We start from the raw sequence: 21,055 nt of genomic DNA, 5'->3' as shown, positions 1-21,055 counted from the left end.
TATTGGTGTTCTCTGGAAAATAACCACACTGGTAGTCCAGCCCTCCTGGGTGTCCACTTTCCCAGCCTCGTTCTAATTAGCCACAATAAGTTAACAAGCACCAGCTTTGAATTTCTCTCAACTGGTGACCCACAGGTGTAGTTCGAGGTTATGGGGATTGTTGTGCCAAACTGCCCAAGTGCATAACTATATGGAATTATGTAGCTTTCTACTTGTACACGAAGACAGCTTAATAAACAGGGAAAATACAGCCTATGGCAATAAACACCTATAACCTATTGCATCCTATTGAGCTCAGAACACTCATTTGATTCCACTTTTGTGTAGACCCTCTACAAACCTTTCAACTCCCAGTTGAAACCAAGTGTTAACTAATGACAATTGATATTTTAAACAGTTGAGTTCATAATACTTATTCACTTATGTGTTTATGATCTATCACAACTAGTAAAACCAAGTCACGTTGGTTTTTTTCTCCTCAAATTCACATGCACCAAGACCAAAAAAGTCCTTATCTAACACATTAAACTTGACTCTAAAATACGAGCACCGGCAGTTCATTGATACTGATAGCTATCCATCACTACAGATGTGTTGCCTATGTGTAAGTTGTAATAAAATCGACATTTAGAAAGCTAGTATGCCAGACTGTTAGCACTCTTGCAAAAGCCAGTTAACAGACCACTCTTGCTGATTAAAATCTAGTTTCAAAATGCCACCAATTAAAGCAAAGGAAGTTGTAGCGGTATTGAAACACTGCGCATAAACATAGCATTTTATTAGGGACAGCCAATAATGTCCACAATGCTTCTTTCATTTGCTACTATTCCAGGAAAATCTGATATGCAGTTTCATGAGAATTGTTTTAAAATTTAGGATGGCGATCTTGTAGACAACTGAATGTTGATAGAACAAGATTCACACTATGTGTAAACATTACACCAAGTTATTTGGATACAAAAGTATTTATTTTTATAAAATTTGTATTTAAAATAGAACTTTAATCTGTCTACTCACAAAACCTAATTTAAAACATGATACATTTATCTCTCTAGCTGACTTGATGCTATGCTTTACAAACAACACTCATTTTGTAATGATTTTATCAAGAACCTGTACTAAATGAAGTTTGTTTTATCAGAAAGCATTTTTCCCTTTTCTTAAAGAGTGCTTCTTAAATGAAGGCACCAACAAGAACTACTTTCAGATGGTACAGAATTTCTTATTTCTTGAAGACTCTGTGGTTGACCACTTCTTCATTAGTTACCTGCAGCAAGACACCTTCCTGCCAAAGGAAAAAAAAAGTATCTGAAGAAGTTTATCATGTTTGTCCAAAGAACCTAAATAACTTCAGTGGTGGTCTTAGAATCAAAGAAGACTCACTGGTGCACATAGTAGAATAAGCCCTGAATAACATTCCTGAAGAAGGCAATAAAGCCAGGAACTCAAAACTCAGAATAGTTTTCAGATATGAGTTACAGCATACACTCTACAGCTGTTCAGAATAGTACACTGGGGAAAAATTTACATTTCAACCCCGATTATTTATTTAGTACGAGATAATATAAGATTTATCTGCAAATATATTTGACCAATTTTACCCTACCTTCTTTCAGGCTCAATCCTGATAAGCATGTAAAGCTAAAACCATAAATAGCACAAGTCTTTAATAATAATAAAAAAAAAACCTGGTTCACTCAAAATGCTTGATCCAAGAAATGTGAATGAATGCACAAGGGTGTTAATGATGGGAAGTCTCATTTATTGAACTTTCAGCCTAACTTTTACCTACCATTTTACTACCAACACCACTGAAGGAACCAAGAAAAGCTTTATTAATGATCACTTGGCTTGCCTCAGCTGTTGAAATGAAGCACTTTACAGTCTTTGTGGCAGCAGAATATACTTGTCCATGGTTCATATCAATGCTAAAATTCCAGCAGGGAAAAAAATGATATGTTAAGCACCCGAATCTTCATGGAGGGGGGGGGGGGAGAAAGAAGGAAAAAAAGGAAAACAACCAAAATAATTTAAGTATATGACAGATTGGAAAACAGGGTTTATAAAATTAAATCTCTTGAGTTTACACATTGTTAAACTCAATTCATAGCTATGTTAAACTACATAAGAACCACTATACTGATGAAAGACCATTGAAGAGTATTAGTTTTATCTTTTAGGGAGGAAAATTAAGAAAGAAAAGTAAATAAGATCTTACCTAAAGGAGTTTAACTGAAGCTTAGAACTATTTTGCTCTACACCCTCAGCTTTCGTTGGCATCCTTATAAACTACTGTAGTAAAAGCTTTGTAGAAACAGCACAGTTTTTTAAGACTGGCTGAATTTAGTAGCCGTCAAGAGTTCTCTTGTACTAGACCTGTGTCCCTGAAGAGTACCTCGCTGGGGTTATTTCCTTTCCTTGCATTGAAGAAGCAGCATCTAAAAGATCTAAAAAGGTGTTTCTCCTTGCAGAGATATCCCTTAAGTTATCTAGATAATTTAATCCTGATGAAATTGCAGACAACACACTTATAACTGACCAGCATTTATCTTACACAAATATAACAACAGCTTTGCAATGGACCTTAATTATACTACCCACTCCTTAACTTATTTAAAATAAAAAGTCTATAATTACACAAATTTCCTTTAGAATTATTTTATTAAATCATAAATGTACAACAGCTTCTTAACTCTACACACGCACTTAAAATTTTAAAGGAAAAACGTTATGTCTTATTACACCATGATCCTGGCTAATAGCTTTTCAAAACTTTAGAGAAAAATCTTAAAAAAGGTTTCACATGTCACCTGAAACTTACAAATTTAACATTATCAAAGAAGGAATGCTTCTACACTCTTACAAAGACCACTAGAAAGAAACAACAATTAAAAAGCTAAGAAACTGTCTCAAAGGCATTTGTTTTTTTTTTTTTACAATCCTTCCTCCACAGTAAGGTTATTAAATAATCCAATCCATTCACAAAATGGCTCTCTGCATCTGCTCTGGTGTCTTCTGCCATATCACTGCATATTTATGCATGACTGAGATAAGAGTTTCCTTAACATTGTTATTTCGATAACCTGAAGCTGTTCTGTTACCTCTGGGCTCTCATCCTCTCCTATTTATACAGTGAAGCCTGTTTCAACAGAAGTAAAGAGTAAAAAAAAAATAGGTTATGAAATTATCCATCTAACCAGACTTTAAGGAAAGATAACATGATCCTAAAAAGCTTTTACTCCTGCTCCTAGGACTCCCATGATAATAATAATTGTAAAACTCAAAAACTACTTACCCATGAAAAATAGGAAGAAGCTCAGTATCGGCTCCTCCCACCATAACCACCACTTCCACCACTGCCTCCAGGACCATAGTTTCCTAGAATTGAAAGAACAGAATTAACTTTATTTTGCTTCCTATAATCAGCACTTAGTATATATAGCTGATTTTGTTTCTGATGCATCTAGTCATAAAAGCCCTCAGTCACCACCCATTTGGGGTAAGGTACTTATGATTTAGGCCTGCTATTGTAGCTACTCAGAAGGCTGAGATCTGAGTATAACAATTCACAGTCAGCAAAGTCTAATTAACCACTAAAAAGGTGGAAGTGGAGGTGTGGCTCAAAGTGCTACCTAGCCTTGAGCAAAAAATACTAACAACGGACAGCACTTAGGCTAAGTTCAGTACCTAGGACAGGTACCAAAGAGCAAAAAAAAAAAAAAAAATCAAATAATTTCCAGATATAAAAAGTAAATTAATATTAAGTTATGAAAGGCTAATCATTTAACCCCCAAAATCTAAAATCTCCAAGGTTTAATTACCTCCACCATATGGTCCCCCCATGTTCCTGCTACCACCAAAGTTTCCACTCTTCATTGGACCATAGTTAGAAGGTTGCTGGTTGTAATTTCCAAAATCATTGTAATTTCCACTTCCATAATTTCCTGTGAAATTGGGAAACCAGCACAGTAGCTCTCAGATTACAACCAAATAGTAAAAGTATGTGCACAAAGCTCCCACAAAACCAAATCAAAGTACGAAACCTATCTGTAACTATAATTTTTAAGGCCATCTAGTGACAACACTGAAACAAACTATAGCAAGTCATTAATTCCAATCCAAATTCCCATATAAAGGTTGCAGGTGAATTTATTACCTCCTCCATAGTTGTCATAACCACCTCCGTAGCCCCCACCCTGGTTGCCATATCCAGGTCCTCCACCACCATATCCTCCTCTTCCTCCTCCATAACCAGGGCTACCTCCAAAATTGCCACCTATTATAAAATAAGCCTCTTTTAAGTAATTATTTTAATGCTGTTTGAATCATCTTATGCCCATTTGCAAAACAAATACTTTTCTATTAAATGTGTCCCATGAAATCTTAAATCAATTTAGTTTCTACCCGACTAGTTTAAATTCTTTGAAATTTTTAATTTCAAATATCTGAAATGCCCAGCTATACTCTTAAATTGACTATAAAGACGTTAAGAGTACTTCAAATGTTTCTTGAAACTATTTTGGGTCTGAAACTGGGTATACTATCATTGGCTACTGGGCCAAAAGGGCCACCCATATCTAACTGATATTAAAGACTCGAGTTTCTAATTCATATTTTATGAAATTACCCTGTAACATGGCTCATTCCCTCCCTGGAGTAGAGAAGCAGAAACTAGTGTTCATGTAACTTTTCCTATGGTGTAAGCCACAGTTAATAAATTTGAGCCTAGTGCCAGTGGCTCAAAAGGCTGACATTTTAATGATTACAGTTCCAACCTAGCCAGGGCAGAAAATTCCACAATACTATCTTCTAAACAATAGAAAACTGGAAATGAAGTTGGGGCTGAAAATGCTAGAACACTAGCCTTGAGCAAAATAGCTCAAGCCCAGTGGCCAAGCCTTGAGTTCATGTCCCACAACGAACAACAAAAAGACCTTATTTCAAAGCAAGGTTCTATCTAGTAATGAGACTTAGATGTCTTGTCTTAAGAGTAGCAAAAATCAGGTCTTTTATTAGCTCATACTTTCAAGTAACTATTAGGAAATCTCAATCCCTAAGTATCATCTTTCAGTGTTCCTGCAATATAATAAAAACTTAGTATCTGATATAATAATGACATCTGTTCTAGCCAAAAGCATATTTTTGAGAAGTCTTTACCCTTTTTAAATAAATCTATTCTAAGGGATCTAAAGCACAATGATCTCAAGTTAAAAGTATTGCATGCTTATGCAGAAACATTGTACTTTATGTACAAAAATGAAAATGCCTAAGGCATCTCATTTAAAACCTCTATAGTAGGGGAGGGAAATGGGAAGGGGGGGAAATGAAGGAGGTTAAGTTGGATAAGAAATGGACGCACTGTCTTACATATGAAACCGTAACCCCTCTGTATATCACTGACAAATTTTAAAAGCCACTATAGTAAAGTTAAACTATATAGACAGAATGCAATTATAAATGTCAAATAGCTGACCCACTGGAACTTAAAGGCCTCATGAAAAAGCCTACTGATGTATACACATCCAAATAAGACTAAATCTTAAGGTATAGAAACCAAAATGCAAAAGTAACTGACCTCCAGGTCCTCCTCCATACCCATTATAGCCATCCCCAAATCCACGTCCACTTCCATATCCATCTGTAAGGAACCAAAAGTGTGATTAGCATACCCTGTTCATCACATTCAATAATACTCAAATTTCCCCCATGATCTCTACCTTAAATTTAACCTTAAAAATGTAAATGCTAGTGTTACAAGATTATACACATGGAAATCTGTATGTCTTGGTAAGGTCTTGGACCTAAGAATTGTTATACAAAGGACAGACATTGTACTGGGCCAGCAGAGCATTTCTTTCACACTCCATTAGCTCAGATAAATACACCAGGCCTATAAAGGAATAATTCTGCCACTTATTGTTGCACCTTTTTGGTGGTACTGTGGTTTGAATTCAGGACATTGCTCCACTACCAAGTCACAGCTCTTCCTTTTGCCCACTTCCTGCTACTTTGTTTCCTTTCCTCTGTACCTATGACTGTGATCCACCCAGTAACTGGGTCATATCCAGCTTCCTTCAGTTTTCAACCTCACAAGCAGCTACATATTAAGACGATGCTGTTACAGATGTTAGACATACTGGAACTGTGCTTCTATTAGGTTTCAGTCTATGAGCAGGTAAGTAATTTCAATATTTAGAGTTCATTCATTTATAAGGCTGCTGCAGTACAATTTTACTACTTGAAAAACTGAAGATCATACAAAAACCCTTACATGATCACCTTGGATTGAGTAGATTCTTACTTGCCTCTCCTTACCAGCCAAGTCAGGAACTAAGTTTTAGGCTGGATACTCTTCAAACCAAACCATTCACATTTCAGCTGAGGACATTTCAAACAGAACTCTGAGCCAGGCACCAGTGGCTCACACCTGTAATCCTAGCTATTCAAGAGGTTGAGATCTGAGGATCTGGGTTTGAATTCATTCAGTCCAGCCAAGTCCATGAGACTCTTATCTACAAGTAACCACCAAAAAGCTGAAATGGAGCTGTGGCTGAATTGGCAGTGTTAGCACTCAGCACTAATGCTCAGGGACAGTGCAGATGGCCTTGAGTTCAAGCCAGGACTGCCATGAAAAAAAAACAAAAAAAAACCCCACAGAACTTGAACTTACCAGATCCCCCTCTAAAGTTACTTCCTGGTCCTGGTCCAAAATTTCCACCGCCACCACGAGAATCCCCAAAACCAAAGTTCCCTAAAATATAATGTCTGGTTAGCAGCAAGAAAGAAGAAGAAGAAAAGAATAATGAGAGAAAACTTAATTACCTCCTCTTCCACTCCTAGAACTTTGGACCTCCTGCATCTCTTGTCTAGACAATGCCTTTCTTACTTCTGCATTATGACCATTGATAGTGTGGTATTTTTGCACTGAAAAGAAAAGATGAGACCCCCATAAGTAACAGAAGTTACCTGAAATTTTGTTCACATTACAGTTGTTGACATACCCAAATTTTATGTACAAAGCCAGACACTTACACACAATTTTATCCACAGGATCATGGTCATCAAAAGTAACAAAGCCAAAGCCTCTTTTCTTTCCAGACTGCCTATCAGTAATTATCTCAATGGTATCAATTTTTCCATATTCTTCAAAGTAATCTCTAAGGTGATGTTCCTCAGTATCTTCTTTAATTCCACCAACAAACAGCTTCTTCACAGTCACATGAGCCCCTGGTTTTCCAGACTCCTGCAATAATAAAAAATAGTGGGGGAATGTTACCCCAGTAGCAACCACAGGCACAATGATCTTCCCATGAATCTGTAACTGTGTAACAAACTAGTCTTTACCTTAAAAAAGCAAAACAAGATATACTGCACAATCTTAAGGAATTATTCAGCTAGTACCCAATTTAGGAATTTTTCTTTACTGCAAAGAACTCATGTTTTGCTTACCTCTCTTGCTACAGCACGTTTTGGCTCAACCACTCTCCCATCAATTGAATGAGGCCTGGCAGCCATGGCAGCATCAACCTCAGCCATGGATGAGAAAGTTACGAAACCAAATCCTCTTGATCTTTTGCTTGCAGGATCCCTCATAACCTTTAAAAACAAAATGAGAACTTGAGGGCTTTGTGGCTTAAACTAGCAACATAAAAGCTGAGCAACTGGTATATTGTCTGATTCACTTTTAAATGTATTCCAAGTTCAATGTCTAAATCTGCAAAGACTTCCATACAGTTAACGTACCACACAGTCTGTGAGCTTTCCCCATTGCTCGTAGTAGTTTCTCAAACTTTCTTCTGTGGTTTCAAAGCTTAAGCCACCAATAAAGAGTTTACGGAACTGTTCCTTTTCTCTCTGCAAAGGAAAATACCATTTCAATTTTTATTTACATTTCCTCTCTGTATACAGGGAATTAAATTCTTAAATATGAGGTGACCTGCTGGCAGAGTACCTTTTTCCTCTCCAAAGGAACAGTTTCTAAAGTTTTCTGGGGGGAAAAAAAAAACTTACATCAAATTTAAACCATATGTTAAAACTGCACAGCTGTGTTACAGAAAAAAAAACACCGCGTCAGCTGAACTATACAAGTTTCAAAGTCACTACTGCTTGATCTACATTTACTTGACATTAAATTATCTTAAATTACCTTCTGAGGAGAAATTAATCTATGTCATGGTCATTAAAGGTCTATATTTAATGATCTACTAGAAATTCATTCAATTCTATAAACTAAACAGAACTGTGACTGGAACTATGCATTCTTAAATTTAAAACGTTTTTGTCTCTGTATGCTTATAATCCAACATTTACTATTTCAAGATTCACTATCTGAAATGGCAATTTTTACTTCCTGTTACTGCCCCCCTCTGGTGGTGTCTCAAGTTAGTGAGACAAAGTTATCTCAAAAAGAAGCCTAATTTACATTTTCCCAAAGGAACTGTCAAGAAATTGAACATTCAAGATATGTATAAAAGTAACAAGTCACTCCTTTCATATAACCCAAATTCATTAGCATAACAATATCTGAAGCATAAATGTATTTACATGATAATCTACAGGGATCAAAATGCACAGTAAAAAGGTACTCACTACCTTACATATGTAGCTCTAGCCCCTCCTTCATCCCTTGACAATAAAATTAAATTAAGAAATGAACAGTAAATCATTACCATTATCTCATATTTGAATGCTACGCAACTGTAGAATAGTCTCAAATTTTACTCCGTTAAAAACAAAGGAAAAAATCTAAGTCTTAGTTTTTGCGTGTCAGCAAGCAAATATGCTGCAGCAAACAGCTCTTTACTTGGGGGCATTTAGTAAGTTAATAAATATGGCTTATAGACAATGAAGGTAAAACATTGTTTTTAATTTAACTTGAACTGGCAATAAGGCCCAACTGCCAGTCATGCATGATAAAACTAAAAGGCCAAATACAAGACTAAAAAGCCATTTACTGAATCTAGCTCCAGGGATTATCCCTCAATGTGTATACTCAACTGCTCAAAAAAAGAAAATTAAGATCCAAGTCATATAACTGCAGAATTTTCAGGATTTGGAATTTTTACATACTACTGAAACTATCCAAACTAGCTCTTAAGAATTCTTTTCAGATGACAATTTGTTAGCATTCTTAGTTGGATTTTGTAGCTACTCAATTTCATCAAGTTTCAACTCCCAAAGCCCAAATAAATTACATATATAAAACACAAAGACAATTCTTACAAATCACTAACAAATAGCAAAAACTCTTTACTTACCTCATTTTCCAAACTTACCGATGTCCACTATCGATTATAAACAATCGTTATTTTTAAATGTGCTTAGGGTCACAGAAAAATAATCAGGTAGACCCCCTTCACTTGAAACCTTATACTTATGAATGTAATCAACCACGATTGCAAACATAAACGAGAAGAGTAGCAAAGTACAAACACATCGTAGGCCCAGGCCTATTACAGTTTTAATATATACCAATACACGCACTAAGGGATCAATCAAGCCACGTTTTAAACAAAGTACAAGGAAGACAGGGCCATTTTTACTTTGACTTCCTCATGCCTTAAATTACTTCCTCGTAAAAATTATTTAAAACAAAGTTCCACAATTCCATTATATTATCTATCTAGTGATTATCCCTCTCCCACTCCCCCGCGAAAAAATAACCGCCAGTCTCCCTGGGGCGTCCCAGTACTAGGTAGGGGCGCCCCCTTTTCTCCCCTCTTAACTCTGCTAGCTTAACTGTGGCAGACCCTGATAAAACCGCTACTCAAAAGAACCTGGGGCAGGGAAACAAAATGGTTTCTTTGTAAGCAATATGGCTCGCGCCAACTCCGGCTCCACGCCTAAGGCAGCGATACCTTCTCAGCCGAAGCCAGCTCGCCCGGTGGAGCCCCCACCCCCTCCCTCCCTCTTCTGGGTGGCTTCTCGACGCAATGGCGCCATTTCATCGAGGGGAAGGCAGAGCGCCTTTAATGAGGTGCGCAGGACTCTAAAGATCCGAGCTCACAAAACACTCCAGATCCACCTCGAAACGATACGAAAAGAGCCCGAGAAGAAAGAAAAATAGTTATCCACTCCGATGCTGCCGAAGGAGGATCAAAACGAGGAGAATTCCGAGAGTTAGAAGAAAAAAGCTGCGCGGAGAGACAGACGGGAAAATGGCGGCCGCCAAATCCGGTTCCCGGGAGGGGGGAGGGGAGGCACTGCAGCCTCGCTCTCCCGCGGATCCGGCGCCTGCCGCAACGCTCAGACGCCGGTCCCCCCACCCCAGCCCCCTAAAAAAAAAAGCGTGCTTTAAAAAGGGAATACGGTTTCCCGCTTTTGAGGTCTACTTTTATTAAAAACCGGGCCGGCAGCGGCCGCCAATAAACTCCCCATCCCCCACCCCGGGAAAGGGAAATGGCGCCGGTAGGCTCAGGGCGGGGAAGGCGTTAGCACAGCTAGGCCTCCCCTCGCGACCCTGCTCAACACGATCTACGGGCCGACCGCTCCAGGGGCGGCCGGTTGGTTCCCCGCCAAGATCCCGCGGAGGCGGCCCGCTGGCTTCCACTGCGGCACCGACGGCCTCGCCAAGCCCTTTTCAGTAACTCATTGATTTCAAACCCGTTACCTCCATCGCGGACTCAGTCGCTTCAGCCCGATTTCCCGCAGCCGAGCGAGATGAGAGAGCTCTCCGCGGACGAACACGAACCGGACTCGTCCTGGCGCTGTAGTGAGAACTGTAGCTGCTCGAGAAACACCGCCGAGAGTACCTCCGCACGGGAGCCGGCGCTGCTGCTACTGCCGCTAGAGCCGCTGCCCGCCGCTTTTCTAGAACCTTCCCCCCAACCAACGCGTCTTCCCTTACGTCAGGACGTTACGTAAACGCCCTAACCGCCGCTACTGGCGGGAATGTGCTGCGCCCTCCTTACGCCAACTACGTGCTCCTCTCCGCTCCCAGTTGGCACTGGTACTTTGCGTCACTTGCGCAAACGGGTGCTAGTGAATTACGGAAAGCTCGCGTCCTGCGTGTTACTCCTTTAGGAATAGGGTCCAGCCTCCGCCTTTAGGGCAGGTGAGAAACGGTCGCGCAGTTTGAAAGAAACGCTGTAGGGTGGAGCTTAATCCCGCAGCCCGTAGAGAAGAGTGGCCCCGCCACCCTGGCGGCGCTCCCAGCAGCTACGCCTTAAGAGAATCCAATCCCCCGCCCCTTCTTTCTCCCGCCTTTAAAACGCTTTCCCTTTCTTAATCCCTCTCCAGCCCGGGGCGGGGGTGGGGGTTGAAAACTCTGCCCCTTCCCGTCACCCCCCAAGCAACTTCTAGTCAACAAATTAGTTTCCGCTGCCCCGCGGAGCCTGGGCACCGCTTGGAGCCCCCGCCGACCCCCACGGCTCAACTCTCAATTTTCTCCAGCCTAGGGCCAAGGAAGTGGGCGGAGTCCTGTTTTGGCGCCAGTCGCTGCAGCGGCTGCGACACCTAGAGTCCTCGGTTCGGGTCTCTGGCCGAGGCTCTCGTCTCCCGTCTTTCCTCACTGGGGTCCCTTCCCGCGGGAAGGGTGTGGGGGAGGGAGGCACCCGCTTCGACGCCCCAACGCTAAACGCCCCAATCACCAACACCCCTCGCGGGCCCGGGCTCCCAACGGGCGGAGCCCCGCCCACCGGCGCGCGCCCGCCGCCACGCCACGCCCCTCGCGGCCGCCCGGCGTGGGCGGCGTCACCCCTCCCCCACCACGGCCGGCGCGGCGCCCCAGCCCCCTCCCCTCGGATGTGACTGGAGCTGGAAGCCCGCGGGCCGGAGACGCTGCTGCTGCAGGATCGCGACCAGAGCATCTGAGGTGGTGAAGTCGGTGGCTTGTTTGTTGTTTTTTCTTATTTGTGCTCTCTGTGACTCAGTGGTAGCGTTTAAGACGCCACATGCACCCCTCGGGGACCTCGATTTCCCCGCTCCCCGCCTGGTGGAGCGTCGAGAGCTGCAGGGACGATGGTGGGATGAGCGGGGACCCCCCCCCCCGGGCAGGCCTGGCGCCGCGCGGGCGGTTAACCGAGAGAAAGGCCTAGTACTGTGGCGGTGGAGGAGGGCCGCGGGGACACCCGCCTGGTTTCCAGACAAAGCCGGCGCTCCCCTCCCCCGTTCCCGGGCGGGAAGGGGGGCCCTCCCGCTCCGCTGCCTCGCTCCGCTCCGCGAGTTAGGCCTCCGGGGGAGGGCGGTGTGTGCCCTGCTTTGGGGAGGCCTGCGGCCCGCTGCCCGGACGGCGGCTGCGGCGCGCGCTCCGCTACGTGGCCGCGGCGGGCGGGGGAGCGCGGGCCTGTGGCGCAGTGCCCTTGAGCCCCCGCTGCTGCCTTTGTTTCTCCCCGCGGAGGCGCTGACCACGAGGCCCGCGCGCGCGGGCGCCAGGACTCCGAGGTTTCAGGCATTGGAATCCACCTGAGATCCCCGAGGCTTCGGAGGGCGGGGTGGGGGGGAGGGACCTTTTCATTATTAACTGATTTGAGAGGGGGGGCGGCTTCTGAAAAGAAATAAAGTTGGAATTACCTAGAAAAAAGTTCCGACTCATTCAGAAGTCTTTAGAAAAAAGGATGCATGGGAATTTACTGACTTGAATTTTGTAATTGTGAATTTGTAGTTTTGAAGCGAAATGCCTGTTTTAATTGAATAATAAATCTGTTAAAAATAAGATTTTCGTTGCAAATATGACCCTTTCGGGGGCCATAGAAAGACTCAATCACCTAGTAACATTCCTATACACTAAAGGTGATTTAGAACCCATGATAATATATGCTTGGGTATAATAATACTAACGACTTATACCAGAACCCAAACCTGCCTTTTGCATTGTATCCGTTTGAAATGTGCCATCCCTCTCTGAAGATTGAAATCCAAACAATACTTGTATTTACTTATCTTTTATGTATTAGGAACACTTTCTAACTGTCGTGCATTTTTCTAGTAATAGCTCTTCAAGTCTACAATTAAAAATGGCCTCTAACAAGACTACATTGGTAAGTAACATGAAAGTATATAAGGACCTTACTGGAATTTTCTTTTTTCTTGCCAGAAATTGTAACATTGTATCTGAGAAATTTGCACTCATATGTTTCCAAGGTACCTCCATAATATGGGGGGGAGGGAATTAGAAACAAAAACCTGAGACACTTAATATCTTAAGGCAATAAAGTCATAATGCATTTAAAGAAACCTTAAAGTTGGCCCCTTTATCCTGTTTTTAATCTTCATTACTCTAAATTGCAGAAGAATCTTAAATATATTGTTGTGTTATATGATCAAAAATCACAAATGTGTCTAGGAAAATACTGAATTTGTATCTTGAGAGGTATTCATCTTCAATACTTTATTGAACCCACAGTTAGCATTCTTGGCTTTCTAAAAAAAATTACAGTAATGTATAGGTTTTTTAAAAAATCAGAATATTTCCATGAGAATCTTGGAATTCTTACAGTGGGTTCTTACAGTGTTTGTGCTAGTACATTATACTAGTAAATTAGAGCTTCCCACTAAAAAGGACAAGTTGGTAAATTTTGGCTTGTCCCCAACTTTAGATTGTACAGATGTCCAATATTTTGCAGAACAGTTTGAGATGTGTAATGTTAAAGCCTGTCTAATGAGTGTCTGGTAGATCCTCATGTATAGGTCATCATTGATGAAAAAGGTTATCAAGCATCTTATGCTTCTTCAGGATTGAGCTCAAGTATTGGATAGGGAAGGATGTGCTGTCCACGGGAGGCTTTAAGAATGCATAAAGATACAGAGATTAAGCCAATTGAAGCTCACTGAAATTAAGTTCTTTTGCACACTATTTGGTGGTCTTCTGTGTATGATTTGCTGGTATAATGACTTTTTCCTTTTATAAAGGATCACAGATTGACTCCTTTAAAAGTTCTCAATCTAACTGTTAAAATACTTTAGCGATACAGTTTAAATAGAACATTGAATATCTTTTAAGTTAAAAATTGGAATATATTTTGGCTTCAAAATCCAGCCCATGCTAGCTTGAGCCAAGTACATACTAATGCTTAAACGAAAAAAGTGAAAGTAGGTTGTGAATGTGCTGGTAGTAAAAGCAGTCTACCTTTTCCTGCTGTTTTAATTCAGTCTTCTCTCTTCAGAGACAGGTAGCTATTCTTATTTTGAACCAGTATCTAATAAAAATTTGTTCCAATTGCTTTGTTCTTCCCCTTATCTCTTACCTTTCTTGTACTGTACTGAGACAGAAAGTCCTATGCTTGGTTAGTGAAAACTATCATAAGCTTGATTCAGAAACAGTATACCAAAAAACAATCTTGCTGCACATGTATGTGCTTTACTGACTAAAATTTAGGAGTTTTATTTTGGGACTTTTTTTTCTTTAGTATTTAGATGAAATGATTAAGCACATTGTGTTTGGGAATTAGCCATGTGGGTTTTATTTTATCTGGCTTTATTCTTCCCATAGCAGATAGCTTTTGGGCTGTTAAAACAATTAGTTTAGGGGCTGGGGCTGGGAATGTGGCTTAGTGGTAGAGTTCTTACCTAGCACGCATGAAGCCCTGGGTTCAATTCCTCAGTACCACATACACAGAAAAGGCAGGAAGTGGTAGAGTGCTAGCCTTGAGCAAAAAAGAAGCCAGGGCCAGTGCTCAGGCCCTGAATTCAAGCCCCAGGACTGGCAAAAAATGAAAAAAATTAGTTTAAGGGAAGGATCCCATTTAAGTAATACGACAAAACAAAGAAGGGACCTACATGCCCTTTAAATTTACTTGGCTACCAGTTACATTATTTCTCTTCAGAAATCAGGAAAAATGTGGGGTGTTTTCGTTCAAGAAATAAATAAAATGATAGTCTCTTAAAGTGACATTATCAACTTGAATGGTCAAGAAAAATACATATAAATAATAACCAAGGAATAATATTCTTGTCCTTTTTTTAACTTAACCATGGCCTCTCCATGGCTACTTTGGTCTTAAATTTTTTTTTTCTATCCCTTTGGTACTATTGATTGAACGCAGGAACACCTGAATCATTTTTCCCACCCCCCCCCCCATCCCTGTTGTTTAGCTTTTATTTTTCAGATAGGATCTCTAGGACTGGGAATGTGGCTTAGGGGTAGAGTGCTTGCATAGCATGCATGAAGCCCTGGGTTCGATTCCTCAGCAACACATAAAGAGAAAAGGCCAGAAGTGGAGCTATGGCTAAAGTGGTAGAGTGCTTGCCTTGAGCAAAAAGAAGCCAGAGACAGTGCTCAGACCCTGAGTTCAAGTCCCAGGACTGGCAAAAACAAAAAACTAAAACTAAAAAAAAACAGGGTCTCTCATAACTTTGCCTGGTGAGCTGGCTCTCAGAGCCCTAGGTTATTAAAATTTTAAACCTTTGTTTTCATTCTGCCACTAATCTCTTTTCTGTACCCTTGAGGCTTTTAACGTTGGTGTTTGGATTGGGAAAGGATGTGTGTCCTAGGGCTAGTTTTAACCTGTCTACCAGACCTTCATATAGTAAGACCTGTCACTACTATTTATTCTTCATATCATTTCCTAATACTTTCTGGTTATAAGTGCCCAATGTGACAATATATGTGATTTGGCCTTTAAAATGTACTCTTAAGTCTTTTAAAATGTTTCTTAATTTCTCTTTTAGCAAAAAATGGGAAAGAAACAGAATGGAAAGAGTAAAAAAGTTGAAGAAGCAGAGCCTGAAGAATTTGTTGTAGAAAAAGTACTGGACCGACGTGTAGTGAATGGGAAGGTAGAATATTTCCTGAAGTGGAAGGGATTTACAGAGTAAGAAACTTGTCTTATACCTTTAGTTGCATATAGGTGGCCTTTTTTGTTTTTCCTTTTGGTCATGGGGCTTGAACTCGGGGCCTTGGCACTGTTCCTGAGCTCTTCAGCTCAAGGCCAGCGCTCTACCACTTGAGCTACAACACCAACGCCACTTCCGGTTTTCTGGTGGTTAATCAGAGATAAGAGTCTGATGGATGGCTTTGATTGAACCATGATCTCAGAGCTCAGCCTCTTGAATAGCTAGGATTACAGGTGTGAGCCACTGGTGTCTGGCTCTGGGAACTGTTTCTTCCCAAATTTTGATTCAAGTTTGTCCAGTGATACTCAGCCCTAAGAAGGTTAATATGTGCCAAAGGTTAATAGTACCTCTCCCAGCATTCCTAAAATAATTCTCGTTCTGGAAAAGCTTTGGGGGCCAAAACACAAAAATTGTCAAGTTTATAATGCTAGATGGTTTATAATTGATAATCATTTTCGTCTTTACAGCCCTTTTGGAAAACACATGACAGTCATCTTCTCAGCCTTATATCAAGGGTTGACTGTTTTTCCTCATAGCATCTAATATAACTATTTTAATCTTTGTGTACTATTGATCTGTCTATCTACTCATCTATAGAGAAGCAGTAAATGATACATTAAGCAGATAAGTATGGCTGTATTCCAATAACTCCTTTTGTGTTTGTGTTGTACACATGTCAAGTATCAGGACTTGAACTCAGGCCTAAAGTGTTCTTGCTAATCCTTTTTGCTTATGGATGGTGCTCTTCCATTTGAACCACACCTCCAGTTTTCTGCCTGTGCTGGCTTCAAATTTTGATAGCAATCTTTTTTTTTTTTTTTTTTTTTGGCCAGTCCTGGGGCTTGAACTCGGGGCCTGAGCACTGTCCCTGGCTTCTTTTTGCTCAAGGCCAGCACTCTACCACTTGAGCCACAGCATCACTTCTGGCTTTTTGTATATATGTGGTGATGAGGAACCGAACCCAGGGCTTCATGTATACGAGGCAAGCACTCTTGCCACTAGGCCATATTCCCAGCCCCTTTTATAACAATTTTTAAATTTTTTTAAACATGTAAGGCATTTCTTATACTATTACATAAAGCAGTGAGTACATTTCTTTTTGAACAGTGTTACCCCCCTCCCTCATTTTCTCCTACTTCACTCTCCCCCTGACTCCACTCTCCGAGAGTTGTAAAGTTCATTTCCAACATAGTGTCTAAACACATACATAGATTGTAGAACCTGGGGTAAATGTTAGCTTCAGTTACTCCTTTGAAGTCAAGTGCAGTTAACTTTGAGAAAATAGAATGAGGTTTAGGGCTGAGAAAACAAGCACAAAGGAAATGTATATTCTCAGTGATAAAGAGGATAGGGAGGGAGAGATTAGTATTTGTGCAGAGAACTTATTTTCAGGTAATTATGAAAGTTCCAGATGATGGTGATGAACCATGTATAACTGAATCAACATATTTTACTTGCAGTGCTGATAATACTTGGGAACCTGAAGAAAATTTAGATTGTCCAGAATTAATTGAAGCATTTCTTAATTCTCAAAAAGCTGGTAAAGAAAAGGATGGTACAAAAAGAAAATCTTTATCGGACAGTGAATCTGATGATAGCAAATCAAAGAAGAAAAGAGATGCTGTAAGTATAAAATATTGTCAAGAAGACTGGCTCTAAAAAGGTTGATGATTTGAATTTTTTGTTGGTTTGTTTTTTGCCGGTCCTGGGGCCTGAACACTTTCCCTGGCTTCTCTTTGCTCAAGCCTAGCACTCTACCACTTGAACCATAGTGCCATGCTTCCAGCTTTTTCTATATATTTGGTGCTGAGGAATCAAACCCAGGGCTTCATGTATACAAGGCAAGCACTCTAGCCACTAGGCCATATTCCCAGTCCCATGACTTGAATTTTTTTTGGTCAGTTCTGGGGCTTGAACTCAGGGCCTGGGCAGTATCCCCTAAGTCTCTTTTTGCTCAAGGCCAGCACTCTTACCACTTGAGCCACAGCGCCACTTCTGGTTTTTGGAGATTTCAGCCTCCTGAATAGCTAGGATTACAGGTCTGAGCCACTGCTGCCTAGCCTTGATTTTTTTTTTTTTTAAGATATTTGCAGAATCTTAGATACTTTCAAAATACCATTAGCCTTTTATAAATGGCTTGCTAATGCATGACAAAAGGACAAGCATGATTGAGCCTACATTGTGTGACTGCAGTAAATAGTTATGCCACATAAGATGTGCTATTTTTTTTGTCAGAGATTTGATATCTGACCAGGCCTATTGCATGATCTGTTCACCAAAAAATACTTGGAAGTATTGATAATAACTATTGACATGAATAAAGACAATTTGATTTGTTTATAGGTTGATCTAGTCTTTGTCTCACTAATGTCAGTATGGTTTGAAACAAGTCAGGTTACTTATATTCTTGACTATAAAACTCATTATACTTGCCCTCCTACTGGCCTACCATGGTAATTTGGAGATCAATCTTTGAATTCTTACTGAATTGGTTTCTAGAGTCAAGGTCCTAGTACTACTTTATTTTATATATTTTTTTATATATATATAATGTAAAGTGCTATAGATCTGATTACTCTGGATTTGATGTTTGATCATTTAAACTAGATGAGACCTTTACAGATAGTTCATTGGAACTTTATAGAGTTCCCATTTTATAAACAAAAAGAATAATAAGTGTAATTTTGATAGTAATAAGTAGCCCGTTTTTAGCCCTGTGTAAGATCTCAGAGTCAGTTTTCCTCAGACCATACTTTGAGAACCACTACTTTGTACCTTTTTTCTTTATTCTGGTTGTGCTTTTAAATATGTGAACAATTTAGACTTAGTTTCTAGAAATACCTTGATTATCTTGGGTCTTTTGTTCTTTTGTGTTTTTTGTTTTGTGGATAGGCAGGGTCTCACTATGACAAAGGCTTGAACCTTCTGTAATCCTTCTGCTTCCACCTCCCAATATGTAGTAAGGCTCTATCTCTTAAAGTGAGGAGAAAAGAACTTAAAATGTATTACCAAAAATAAATCATGTTTTTCTGTTATTTCACATAGTTTTACCCATGATGCAATTAGAAATCTTTCTTAATTCAGAATGTTTTTAGGAATAAAGTCTATTTTAATATTGAACTTGCTTTTCTGCTTGTAAAAGTAATGGAAATAACAATATATTTTAGTGCCAAATACAAGCTCTTGTCTAGTTGTTTCTGTTTGGCTATAGAAGGTCTTAATGAAGCTATATCTTGTGAAGACATTGGAAATTAATGTTTTAGGTTTGTTGTGTGGAAAATTGTATGAAAACATTTTATGTAAGCAATCACTTATCCTCTTCCAATTAGGCTGACAAACCAAGGGGGTTTGCTAGGGGTCTGGATCCTGAACGAATAATTGGTGCCACAGACAGCAGTGGAGAATTGATGTTTCTTATGAAATGGTAAGTGTGCAGGTAATAGTATTATTTTAAAATGAGAATCAGTACATTTCAATTTTTGTAGAACCATATCTGAAAGATTTTATAGTTTCTCTCATAAGAACTGAGACAAGCTGGGCACTGGTGGCTCATTCCTGTAATCCTAGCTACTCGGGGAGGGTTGTGAAAAAGCCAGAAGTAGTTCAAGTTGTCTCAAGTGATAGAATGCTAGCCTTGAGCATAGAGAGCGCAGGGACAGCACCCAGGCCCTGAGTTCAAGACAAGAAAGGATTGAGAATGGAAAACGAGCTAAAAGGATGATTCTAAGTTGGGTAGCAGTATTTTAAAGCAAGCATCAGCAAACTTATGGCCTATTTAAGGAAATAGTTCATTAAAACATACGCCACATCTACCAACCATGTTTCCAAAGGAATTAAACCCTCCTTTGGCGGCGGGGGGGTGGGGGGAGCAGATGGGGTGTGAACTCGTGCATGGATAAACAAGTGCTCTTATCACTTGAGCCACACTCCATTCATGTTTTTGCTGCTCATATTGGAGAGTATATACTCGGCTCAAACGGATTCCCCAGATGTCAACATCCTGAGTACCTGGAATTACTGCTGTGTTCTATAATGCCTTGTTCTTAAATACCTTCTGAATGGATGTATATTCTCTCTCTCTCTCTCCCTCCCTCTCTCTCCCTCTCTTTCCCTCTCTCCCTCTCCCCCCCCCCCTTTCTTTCTCTTTCCTTCTTTCTTTCTTCCATTCTTTCCTTTCTTCCCGCCCAGTCCTTATTTCTTTTTGCCAGTCCTGGGGCTTGAACTCAAGGCCTGGTCAGTCTCCCTAAACTTCTTTTGCTCTCTCTCCGTCTCCCCCCCCCCCCCCTTCTCTTTCTTTCTTTCATTCTTTCCTTTCTTCCCACCCAGTCCTTATTTCTTTTTGCCAGTCCTGGGGCTTGAACTCAAGGCCTGGTCAGTCTCCCTAAACTTCTTTTGCTCAAGGCTAGCACCCTACCACTTGAGGCACAGTGCCATTTTTCAAGTGAATGATTCTGTTATCAAACAATTTCTTTTTTTTTTTTTTTGGCCAGTCCTGGGGCTTGGACTCAGGTCCTGAGCACTGTCCCTGGCTTCTTCTTGCTCAAGGCTAGTACTCTGCCACTTGAGCCACAGCGCCACTTCTGGCCGTTTTCTGTATATGTGATGCTGGGGAATCGAACCTAGGGCCTCATGTATACGAGGCAAGCACTCTTGCCACTAGGCCATATCCCCAGCCCCAATTTCAATTTTTAACCTGATTTTTTTTTCCCCCTTGCAACAGGAAAGATTCAGATGAAGCTGACTTGGTGCTGGCAAAAGAGGCGAATATGAAGTGTCCTCAGATTGTGATTGCTTTCTATGAAGAGAGACTAACTTGGCATTCTTGTCCAGAAGATGAAGCTCAATAATTGTTTGCATTGCTTTTTATATATATTTATACATATATATAAAATCCGAGTCTTGGTTTTTGAATTAATGGTGTGAAACAATAACTACATTCTAATGAAAATCAAGTATGTCATGTTGGTTTGGAAAGTAGTATTGGGGGAGTTGAGGTTTTTCTTTTTTCCTCAATAGCACTGGTTACTTTGAACAAATATAATAAAGGCTTTCTGTAGTTGCTTTATCAGAAAAGAATGTTTAATACCATGGTATATTTCCTCTGCATTCAGAAACAGATTGTGGCTTTTTTTAATATTAGGCAATTTTTTGGGGTCATTACTTAATCAGAACAACTTGTCTTTAACTGCTATGTTGAAGGACCATCCTGAATTTTCTTTTTTGTGTTTGTGTGTGTGTAAACAAAATACTTACATAGGTAGTTTTTTGTTTTGGAGATTTTGCT

The 21,055-nt window shown here is 40.4% G+C and overlaps 2 protein-coding genes across 13 annotated transcripts; one reads left to right on the top strand and one right to left on the bottom strand.

The window, feature by feature from the left end:
- Positions 1-748: 748 nt before the first annotated feature.
- Hnrnpa2b1 (heterogeneous nuclear ribonucleoprotein A2/B1) lies at positions 749-10,845 on the bottom strand. Of its 10 annotated transcripts, none has more exons than XR_007210037.1 (13): positions 10,610-10,805; positions 7,952-7,987; positions 7,744-7,854; positions 7,450-7,596; positions 7,033-7,243; positions 6,823-6,924; positions 6,671-6,751; positions 5,576-5,638; positions 4,157-4,276; positions 3,822-3,944; positions 3,296-3,378; positions 1,793-1,928; positions 749-1,285 (listed from the first exon to the last, which is right to left on the bottom strand). XR_007210037.1 is itself a non-coding variant. In XM_048339654.1 (12 exons), exons 1-11 carry the CDS (start codon positions 10,613-10,615, stop codon positions 3,317-3,319), a joined length of 1,062 nt encoding a protein of 353 aa, XP_048195611.1. In that variant the 5' UTR covers positions 10,616-10,805; the 3' UTR covers positions 749-1,285; positions 3,296-3,316. The 10 variants fall into 10 exon arrangements, 8 of the variants coding, with proteins under 8 accessions (XP_048195611.1, XP_048195615.1, XP_048195610.1 ...); XR_007210038.1 differs by having other exon boundaries at positions 1,856-1,928; XM_048339654.1 differs by lacking the exon at positions 1,793-1,928.
- An 850-nt stretch (positions 10,846-11,695) lies between these two features.
- On the top strand, positions 11,696-20,682 carry Cbx3 (chromobox 3). Of its 3 annotated transcripts, none has more exons than XM_048339662.1 (6): positions 11,696-11,812; positions 12,926-12,977; positions 15,607-15,749; positions 17,232-17,394; positions 19,101-19,195; positions 20,492-20,682. In XM_048339662.1, exons 2-6 carry the CDS (start codon positions 12,954-12,956, stop codon positions 20,616-20,618), a joined length of 552 nt encoding a protein of 183 aa, XP_048195619.1. In that variant the 5' UTR covers positions 11,696-11,812; positions 12,926-12,953; the 3' UTR covers positions 20,619-20,682. The 3 variants fall into 3 exon arrangements, with proteins under 3 accessions (XP_048195619.1, XP_048195618.1, XP_048195620.1); XM_048339661.1 differs by having other exon boundaries at positions 11,696-11,820; XM_048339663.1 differs by having other exon boundaries at positions 11,700-11,824.
- The last annotated feature ends 373 nt before the right edge of the window (positions 20,683-21,055 follow it).

The sequence above is a fragment of the Perognathus longimembris genome, chromosome 2 (assembly GCF_023159225.1).
Source record: "Perognathus longimembris pacificus isolate PPM17 chromosome 2, ASM2315922v1, whole genome shotgun sequence".
NCBI lineage: Eukaryota > Metazoa > Chordata > Mammalia > Rodentia > Heteromyidae > Perognathus > Perognathus longimembris.
Note: the sequence above shows the minus strand (reverse complement) of the source record. Positions and strands in the feature narration are given on the sequence as shown.

Excerpts from the sequence above, each read along its gene's own strand:
- Hnrnpa2b1 (XM_048339660.1), bottom strand. Across the intron at positions 7,855-7,951 it reads TTCCTTTGGAGAGGAAAAAG|AGAGAAAAGGAACAGTTCCG; the intron begins GTACTCTGCCAG and ends TTTCCTTTGCAG. Across the intron at positions 3,945-4,156 it reads TTATGACAACTATGGAGGAG|GAAATTATGGAAGTGGAAAT; the intron begins GTAATAAATTCA and ends CCAATTTCACAG.
- Cbx3 (XM_048339662.1), top strand. The coding sequence starts at position 12,954 with ATGGCCTCTAACAAGACTACATTG. Across the intron at positions 12,978-15,606 it reads CCTCTAACAAGACTACATTG|CAAAAAATGGGAAAGAAACA; the intron begins GTAAGTAACATG and ends TTTCTCTTTTAG. Across the intron at positions 17,395-19,100 it reads CAAAGAAGAAAAGAGATGCT|GCTGACAAACCAAGGGGGTT; the intron begins GTAAGTATAAAA and ends TCTTCCAATTAG.